The sequence below is a fragment of the Otolemur garnettii genome, unplaced genomic scaffold (assembly GCF_000181295.1).
Source record: "Otolemur garnettii isolate 467f Iridium unplaced genomic scaffold, OtoGar3 scaffold00078, whole genome shotgun sequence".
Taxonomy (NCBI): Eukaryota; Metazoa; Chordata; class Mammalia; order Primates; family Galagidae; genus Otolemur; species Otolemur garnettii.
Genome location: NW_003852473.1, coordinates 8,319,098 through 8,329,281, shown reverse-complemented (window position 1 = coordinate 8,329,281; position 10,184 = coordinate 8,319,098). Strand labels below are relative to the sequence as shown.

The following is a 10,184-nucleotide window of genomic DNA, read 5'->3' as shown; positions in this document are numbered from 1 at the left end:
GGTAAGTAGCTGGGTTCATCTCTTGGTTCTCTATTCTGTTCCATACATCTACCTCTCTATTTTTGTGCCAGTACCATGCTGTTTTGATCACTGTAGATTTATAGTATAGCCTAAAGTCTGGAAGCGTGATTCTTCCTGATCTGTTTTTATTTCTGAGTAATGTCTTGGCTGTTCAAGGTTTTTTGTGATTCCATATAAAACGAAGTACTATTTTTTCCAAATATTTAAAGTATGACAGTGGTGCTTTAATAGGGATTGCATTAAATTTGTATATTGCCTTTGGTAGTATGAACATTTTAACAATGTTGATTTAACAAATGGTGCTGGGTGGACTGGCTGGCGACCTGTAGAAGACTGAAACTGGACCCATACCTTTCACCATTAACAAAAATTGATTCTCACTGGATAAAAGATTTAAAATTAAGACATGAAACTATTAATATACTTGGGAAGAAGGCAGGGAAAACACTTGAAGAAATTGGTCTGGGAGAATATTTTATGAGAAGGACCCTTCTTGCAATTGAAGTAACACCAAAAATTTATTACTGGGATCTGATCAAACTAAGAAGCTTCTGCACAGCCAAGAATACAGAAAATAAAGCAAGCAGACAGCCCTCAGGATGGGAGAAGATATTTGCAGGTTATTTGATAACCAGAATCCACAGAGAGCTCAAACCAATAAATAAGAAAAGAACAGGTGATGCCATTTTACTGTGGGCAAGACTTGAATAGAAGCTTCTCTGAAGAAGACAGGCGCATGGCCTATAGACACATGAAAAAAATGCTCATCATCTTTAATCATCAGAGAAAATGCAAATCAAAACCACTTTGAGATATCATCTAATTCCAGTAAGAGTAGCCCACATCACAAAATCCCCAAACTACAGATGTTGGTGTGGATGTGGAGAGAAGGGAACACTTCTGCACTGCTGGTGGGAATGCAAGCTAATACGTTCCTTTTGGAAAAAAGTTTAGAGAACACTCAGGGAACTAAAAGTAGACCTGCTGCTTGATCCTGCAATTTCTCTACTACCATGTTTCCCCCAAAATAAGACACTGTCTTATATTTATTTTTTCTCAAGAAGACACACTAGGGCGTATTTTGAGGGGATGTCTTCCTCTCTGCGCTGAAATGCATGGTGTGGCTATCCAGATACGCTGCATAGCCATGCCCATCACTAGGTCTTATTATTGGAGTAGAGCTTATATTTAACAAATGTATAGAAATCCTGCTAGGGCTTATTTTTTGGGTATGTTTTATTTTGGGGGAAACACAGTAGGTATATATCCAGATGACCAAAAATCATTTTACAACAAAGATATTTGTATCAGAATGTTTACTGAAGCCCAATTCGTAATTGCCAAGTCAAGGAACCAGCCTAAGTGTGCATAGACCCATGAATGGATTAACAAATTGTGGTATATGTATACTATAGAATATTATGCAGCCATAAAAAGGATGGAGAGTTTACCTCTTTCATGTTTACATGGATGGAGCTAGAACATATTCTTCTTAGTAAAGTATCTCAAGAATGGAAGAAAAAGTATCCAATGTACTCAGTACTAATATGAAAGCAATATATAATCACCCACACTTTTATATGAATGATAAAACACAACTATAGCTCAGAATGAAGGAGGGAAGAGAATGGTGAGGGGAGGGGGGGATGCCGGGTGGAGGGAGGGTAATCAGTGGGACCTCACCTATTGTGCATGATGCAAGGGTACATGTCGAATCTATTAAGAGGAGAGTATAAATGTCTTAACACAACAATTAAGTAAGTGAGGTGAAGCCTATGTTAACCAGTTTGGTGTAAGCATTCTGAACTGTATATAAAATCAGCACACACTACCCTGTAAGTGCATTAATGTACACAGTTATGACTTACTAAAAAAAAAAAAAAGAACAAAAAGAAAAAATAAGGGGAGTGTGGGGTGGGGGGAGAGGAAAGTAGAAAGAGGGGAGTAGAGAGGAGATTGAATGGCACAATGTAGGGGTACGTGGCACACCTGGGTGAAGGCTCAACTACAACTTGGACTTTACATGACAAATGCAAACAATGTAACCTAACTGTACTCTTATGTAAATCTGAAATAAAGAATATATATGTATAATTTTCGAAAGTCCACTATATGCTGTGAGTGGTGAGGAAATAGGAAGGGGGAAGACTAAGTTCTTGCCCTCAGAGCCCACATTTAAGTATGGGGAAACCAGAAAACATGCATATCATCAAGTAAATACTATTCCCTGCAGAGAAGTGAGCCAGGAAACAGTGGTAGTAAGGAGTGGTGAAGAGCGCCTGGGCTGGGCGGGGAGTGGTACCTAGAGGGCTGGGGGGTGAGCTTGGGCAGACCCTCTGGCCACAGAGGTGCAGGTCCCTGAAGAGCAGACATTTAATCTGAAATGTCAACAATGAGCCAGCCTTGAGAATGTCTTAGAGAGGAGTCTTCCAAACAGAAGACATGTGCAAATGAGGTCAGCAGCTTCTCACACTGTCCTGAGTGCCAAGGCTGAGCCATCCTCTAACAAGCTTATTAGAAGTCATGTTTACATTCCCAGTCTTTGGGCCTTAGGGACGCTCATACTGATATCAGTATCTTCTAGATGTTTAAATATAGGCGTCTATTAGGAAATATGAGATATTGTCAGGCAAAAAACACAGGAGATAAAAAAAGACAATGAAAATTCATTAAGAAAACAATATTAAAACAGGGTTTACATTTAGAATGCCCCAAAGGAAAACTGTTGGAACTGTTAGCAGATCCTACCAGCCAAGTGCAGTCACATACCAAGAGGTTTTGTTAAAGATGAGCACAACCATAATTGAATAGGAAAAGCTGATCTACACACCTGTACACGTATAAGACCATTTAGAACCAACACAAACAATTTACTCTACAAGAAAGTAAATCCTATGATATTGATATAAACTAAGTGTAATAAACTCAAGTGTGAAGTTATTAGATTTGTTAGTGATGACAGAGAGCTTACCTTCAGTGATATCGATACTTCTTTGGCTGAAATGGTTCAGAGTTACAATCATCCTTTTCTAATGTGCACTGAATGCCCAATAGGCCATGCCTGCCTGGCTCTTATGACTATTTCAGCCAGTCCAAAGCAGGTTTCCTTGGGTAGGACAACACATACTGTGTCCAGACAAGAAGTGAGTATCTTCAAGGAGGCCACTGAGCCCATCAGTGACTGAGAGATGGCTGGAGTGCTCCCACAGGGGGAAGATTTGAGTAGGGACGCCCAAAGAAAGACAGTGCTGTCTGCAATGGAGCCTAGAAAATGGGACAAGGCAAAACAAACAAGGCACATTCCCAGATGCAGCCATTTTATTTCAAACTTGATTCAAAACAGATACATACTTTCCTATTTCCACACCAGATTTTCATTTTATAAAATATATTTGCTGCTAAAATCCTTCATAAAATCTGCCTTCCCCTTTGCAGTGGGAAATAAGCTAAGTCAAAGGTTAAAAGGTCATGCATAAAATATTATAGCCACCAAGATAATTATGCAAGTCTTAAGTTCTTAACAAGTCAATGATAAAGCACTAAGATCCACACTTCACTGTACTGTGTGTCACATCAAGGTTTTTTCATCCTATATTAATGTTCATAATTCACAGTGATATTACAAAAATGACTGCCAACTTTGTCACAGAATAAACAAAACAAAGCCATAATATTAAAAGTGACCTATCACAAAGCATAAACATTTTTTATAGGAATAAAAGCTAAAAGAATAAAACTCAAGTATTTTATCAGAAACAGTGGTTGACCCCTGTTTTCCCTCACTCACTTCTCATCTGAGAGAGCCTTTTAGAGATCTGGAATCATCTGTTATCTGTAATTACTAGAGGATTTGGCTCACAATTCTGAGAAAAAACATTATTTTAAGGAACCCTGTGCATATATTATATTTTCTCTTTCTTAGAGGTAGATGACTTCAAGATAAGGTCCAAACACTGGTTTCTTCAAATAGTGTCAAAAAGAATAGCATTGTATAAGGAGAGAAGCTATCAGCATGCAAGAGAACTAAAATCCCAGTTTTTTAGGAAAAAAATCTTCGATGATACATGTGTAAACTACCATAGGAGAAGGGGCCAATATAATTTGCCAATCTGACAAAATATTCAGAATTTATGGATGGAAAAGACCTCAAGATCATCAAGTAATTCAGCTCTTTGATTGCAGAGGAAAGGGAAAAGCAGCCGGAGATGGCAAGTGACTTGCAAAAGCACATAGGCAAGTTAGCCTGAATGATTATTTTTGTATATACACAGGCACACACACACAGAGCTGTATTTGCTTCTATTTTGGAGATAAAATGCTACTGGCTCAGCTAGTAGCTCAGCCATTTAGAATACTTAATTTAAATGAAAAACTAAGTATGCTAAAATTGTCACTTGTTATTTCATTGATGGAAGAAGGAAATACTCATTCTTCAAGGCAGTGAACAGGCTCTGCTTCCTTCCATGGTGCCCGCTGGCTGCTCACTGCGGTCACTAGGAGCATGGCTGGAGGAGAGAAGGGTGGCAGGAAGGAGAGCAGATCAGAACTGGAGTTTCCTGCTATGCCAAAGATGTTCCCACTGGGGTTAAAGACTTTTATGTGAACATAACTTGAGCTGTTAGGACTTCTGGGCCTGGCTGGAGGAAGAAAATGAAAGATGTAGGTACCAGGTGCCAATGTTGCCCTTTGCCCCGGAGAATACTAGCCTGTGTCCCTCGGGCCATAAGGAGCAGAGCAGTGAGTGTCTCGCCTAAGCCACTGATTACAGCCTTACACCACCTCACTAGCTGCAGCCCTAGTTTCTAATTTTAACTTGTATGTGCAGATAAGCACCAAAACATTTATGCCTAATGTACAGTAGTATTCTATTTCTTTCTATAAAATTACATGTGGATGTAACTCTAAACAATTTTTAAGCCCTAAAATAGATTTTTAAATACCATTATTTTTAACATTTATTATGGACAGCTTTCTGAAAAATCCTAAGTCTAGCTATATATATCATTAAATAACTTAAAAAGATAAACAATACATTGTTATTTTATCAAAATATCTCCACTTTAAAGTCATATAAGTGAAAAAGATGTTTTCAAGAATAGACTAGACCTTCTGAAGGTATTTTTCATACTTCAAAACTAACATTAAATATATTTTTTGACTATGCCAAATATATACACATTGCTCTTGGCTAATTTATGCCAGAAACATTTTTATAAGAAAAAGAGATTGTTTTGTCTGTTTTTACTTTTTCTGTAATGGAAATTTTATTCTAAATCTAAATAAATTTGCTCCCAAAAGACTTACTTAAGAAGATGGCGTACCTAAACACTACAGAAACTTAAAGGTGAGCACGTATTCGGCGCATGCAGTCTGATGTTTTCAATGAGGATGGCAGAAAGTGCTCTCAGGTATCATCACAATCCAACTGTACCTACAGACATCTATACATCTATATCTCATAAAATTAACATTCTAGAGGAAGAAAGTCCTTTGAGAAATTGGTTCTTGTTAGAAAGAGTTTGCCAAAATTCCCATAGGAAACAGATTACTTCAACTACAGTGGGTGCTTGGTCCCGGGAGCCGACCTGGAAGTGTGCCCTAGCGCTGCTCTGGACCCTGGGTGAGCTCTGGCCGAGTGAAGAAGAGCCTGTATTTTCTGGAGTCATTAAAGATCATTAGATCGGCTCACTTGGCTAAGGCACCAGCCACATACACCTAAGGTGGAGGGTTCGAATCCAGCCCAGACCCGCCAAACAACGATGGCTGCAACGAAAAAAATAGCCAGGTGTTGTGATGGGCACCTGTGGTCCCAGCTACTTGGGAGGCGGAGGCAGGAGACTCACTTAAGCCCAGGAGTTGGAGGTTGCTGTGAGCTGTGATGCCACAGCGCCCTACCCAGGGGGACAGTTTGAGGTTCTGTCTCAAAAAAAAAAAAAAAATCATTAGATCATCCATCTCTGGAAAAATTTCTCCTGAAAGAGCATCTAGATGAAGCCAGGACCCAGAGCTATTTCCAGCTCTTGGCTCTGCTTTCTGTAGCTGAAGGTATTAGTACTGGTTGACCAAAATAATAACAAACAGACTGGCTCACTCTAGGAACCAAAGTCAGATGTTTTTGTACTTATATTAGTCAAATTAATTTTAAAATATTAGATTATCGTAAAGTCTCCAGGGAATACAGACTCTATAACTCACAAGCAATTGAAGGAGGGGTTAGTTGGGGGTAGATAGATTTGGGTTTGGGAGAAAGGATTAGTCAACCGCCAAATGAGTATTTCTCCTAAGCAGGTACAGGAGGTCAAGAGGGGCTTGTTGGAGCCTTCTAGAAGTTTTACTTCTTTACAGGTTGGTATCCAGCCATTCGATATAACTTTTCCTAGTCCGAATGCCCACTGAGAAGTTGGTGGGCCAGTTGGTGAAAATCATGCACCCGTGAAAGCCATCGTCAAAGTGATCCAGGGTCACCTCCACACCTGCACTCTCCAAACGCTTGGCATACATGATCCCGTCGTCTCTCAGAACGTCATGCTCGCACGTCAGAATATAGGTCTTCGGGAGGTCCCGTAGCACCTCCTGGTCTGCGATGAGTGGGGCAGCACGGGCGTCCAGCAGCTGAGGGATCTCCTGGACAATCCTAGGATTCCCTGTGGCCTGCACCACAGGCTTATAGCTCTTTGTAATCAACGCAGGCAAGAGGGAAGTCCAGTTTAGGCGAGCCCTGAGGGCAGTGGCCTCTTCCACATCCAGAGAAGTGTGGTTGTTGACAATCATTGCCTGCACAAAGTCATAGCTGCCTTTGAAGTAATCCACCCAATATTTCACCATGACATAGCGGGGCAGGATTGGGGTGTTCACATTTTGCTGATAAGAAGGTGTGTTAAAATCTAAAGCTTGAAGAACTGGATAAATTAAAGCTTGCAGTTTGAGCTTATTTTTCAGGTTGGCATCTTGATTAAACTGGAGAAGAGAAAGCAAACACATTGTTTCATTTTGCATAGCTCCTTGTATAGAAACCACACTCTGTGAAATATCTTAAGGTGTTACTTTGACTCTCTCAAAGGTATAAATGTTAAATTTCTATAAGTCATGGTACTAAGCTTGATTAAAAAATAAATATTCACTGCAGACCAGCCTGAGCAAGGGGAAGACCCATCTCTATTTTCTAAAAATAGAAAAACTAGGCCTGGTGCGGTGACTCACACCTGAAATCCTAGCACTTGGGAAGGGCAAGGTGGGTGGATTGCTTCAGCTGAGGAGTTTGAGACCAACCTAAGAGCAGGATCCTGTCTCTACTAAAAATAGAAAAACTAGCCAGGTGTTGTGGTAGGTGCCTGTAGTCCCAGGAACTGTGGAGGCTGAGACAGTAGGACTGCTCAAGCCCAAGAGTTTGAGGTTGCTGTGAGCTATGATACTATGGCACTCTACCTAGGGTGAGAAAGTGAGACTCTGAGGAAAGAAAGGAAGAAAGAGAGAAGGTGAGAAAGACAGAGAGAAAAAAATCTGCCAGGTGTTGTGGTGGGCATCTATATTCTCAGCTACTTGGGAAGGCTGAGGCAAGAGAATGGCTTGAGCCCAAGAGTATGGGCTTGATGCCACAGCACTCTACCCAGGGTGACAGAGTAAGTCTTTCTCTCAAAAAAAAAAAAATAAATAAAATACAAAATAAATAATTCTCATTGCCACCATCCCTTTCAAACTGCTAGCTGCTTACTAAGAAAGGTATGATGTTTGCAACTCAGTTCTGAGTGAACCCTTTGTGGGTACATAATTTCTTAGATTTTTAAACTCCTGTTAACATTTCACTTGTATCTTTTGGCACTGAGCACAGCTGGGTGTTCTGAGTAGATAAGATGTGAACCTTATTTAATATTTTGTTCCCTACAAGACCCAAAATGTAATGACATCCTAGGGAGAATAAATTTGTCTCACTCTTCCAAAATACAGGAGCAGAAACAGCTCAATGAACTGACTCAGAGAGGACACTTAGTTCAATGACCGATCTTCCTAATTCTACAAGATCTCAGAGCTCTGCCACTGCAATCACATGACTGACTGGGCTGTCCAGGGCCCAGCCCACCTGATGCCTCTGCCACATGCAGTGGAGATTGGCCCCTACCCCGTACCCTCCTGCCACAGGCAATGGTGTTACCTGTTGTGCGAGGGCGGCAGCCAAATTTCCACCAGCACTGTCACCAGAAATGCAAATTCTGCCTGGGTCCACCATATACTTCTGTAGGATTTCTGGCTGCAGGAAATGTTTTGTGGCACGTACAACATCATGAATTTGCTCAGGAAAATAAACCTTAGGAACTAGCCTGTATCTGTGGAGAAAAAAGTTGCATTCATTTAAGGGCTCCACCAAGTTTTTATAGGATATTTAAAGTTTAAAGGGAAATTGGTTATGTTAAAGCCAGAACTAAATGAATAAGAAATTAAGATAAATACAATACTAAACTATTTATTTTCTTGCAAATCAATTGCAATTAGTTTTAAAAATAATGATTTTATATTAACAATAGTCCTTTTTTTCTTTTTTTTTTACTATCAGCCACTAAACAAAACAAAGCTTAGTCACTGCCAACAACTCAAAACAGAACTTCAGAGTAAAAGGTAGGTGTTAATGATCATGAAGGACTGGAGAGAACTGTAATAGATTTTAGAACGTTATTTCTGGAAGTCAGTGTTCCATTCACAACAACCCTGGGTTGGAGGTGACTTGGTACTTCCTGTTAACCACCTGTGGTCTCCGTTTCATGAGTGCATAGGGTATTCTTCACAATTTACTTGATAAATATAATGAAGCTGTGCTCCACTGAAGAGGTGAGTCTGAGCCTGACATCCAAGCCCAGCAACTCATTCACTGCCCAGAAGACTAGAACTAACAGGCCAGTTTTAACCAGCAAGAGGGAAACTGAGTTTGCCAGGCAGCCTAGTGTACGCCCTCTAGGATATTCCTGGGGCTCCTCCTACCACCCCACTTGGCAAGATCAGAGAATTCCGGGATCCTACTTTATATCCTAGTAGAATTCAGATTCTCTTAAGAGTTCCAAAGAACCCTGGTTTTGTCAGATGCCACAGGCATAGTATCACCTTACGCACCCCCTCCGCGGTCTGGCTGTGGGATGACCGCTCAGTCTTCATTCTCCTCTTCTGCCCATTAACTCAGTCATCCTTGGAGGTTTTGGCCTCTAGGAAGCCTTTGTTGACTACATCTCCACTGGCTTCTGCAGTTTGAGTTGGATACTATCCTTCGATATTTCTTTTTTTAAATGGCGAAAAGTTATATATTTAGAATTAGCCAGCTGGACTTGGTTTAGATGATCTTAATCTAGTCGGCAGCATCCAAAGCATCATAATCAGGAGCCAGTCGAACATATGCCTTCTTCTCACCATCAGGCCTGATCAGGGTGTTGACCTTGGCCACATCAATGTCACAGAGCTTCTTCACAGCCTGTTTGATCTGGTGCTTGTTGGCTTTGACATCCACAATGAACACAAGTGTGTTGTTGTCTTCTATCTTCTTCATGGCGGACTCAGTGGTCAGGGGGAACTTGATGATGGCGTAGTGGTCAAGCTTGTTTCTCCTGGGGCTCTTCCGAGGATATCTGAGCTGCCCCTGGAGCCTCAGAGTCTTTGGCCGCCAGAAGGTGGGTGAGGTACAGATCTTCTTTTCTTTGTGGCTGTGGATGCCTTTTAGCACTGCCTTCTTGGCTTTCGATGCCTTTGCTTTAGTTTTGGCTTCGGGAGGGACAGGCGCTTCCTTCTTTGCTTTCAGTGCCATCTTGTGAAAACCATCCTTTGATATTTCTATGTTCTGAGGTATATCACTGCTCTTACTGCCTCATATTACAATTATTTCTTTAAGGGCCCTTAAAGGGCCAGGCATGGTGGCTCACACCAATAATTCCAGCACTATGGGAGGCCAAGGCAGGTGGTTCTCTTGAGCTCAGGAGTTTGAAACCAGCCTGAGCATGAGCAAAACACTGTTTCTACTAAAAACAGAAAAACTAACTAGATGTGCGGTAGGCGCCTGTAGCCCCAGCTACTCTGGACACTGAGGCAGGAGAATCACTTGAACCCAAGAGTCTGAGGTTGTTGTGAGCTAAGATACCACAGCACTCTACTCAGTTAAAAAAAAATTATACATATATATCCTCAAAAGA

The 10,184-nt window shown here is 41.0% G+C and overlaps 1 protein-coding gene and 1 pseudogene across 2 annotated transcripts in view; both read right to left on the bottom strand.

Annotated features, from left to right (window-relative positions):
* Nucleotides 1-3,321: 3,321 nt before the first annotated feature.
* Nucleotides 3,322-10,184, bottom strand: part of NCEH1 (neutral cholesterol ester hydrolase 1) — a 61,822-nt gene continuing 54,959 nt past the window's right edge. The window contains exons 4-6 of one of the 2 annotated variants that reach the window (XM_023515764.1): nt 8,171-8,342; nt 6,495-6,978; nt 3,322-4,526 (exon numbers count right to left, since the gene is read on the bottom strand). In XM_023515764.1, coding sequence (XP_023371532.1) covers nt 4,447-4,526; nt 6,495-6,978; nt 8,171-8,342 — 736 coding nt within the window. In that variant the 3' untranslated portion in view covers nt 3,322-4,446. Of the gene's footprint in view, nt 4,527-5,933; nt 6,979-8,170; nt 8,343-10,184 lie in introns of those variants that run through there. The other variant, XM_012807920.2, reaches the window with a different exon arrangement.
* On the bottom strand, nt 9,082-9,917 carry LOC100958195 (annotated as a pseudogene).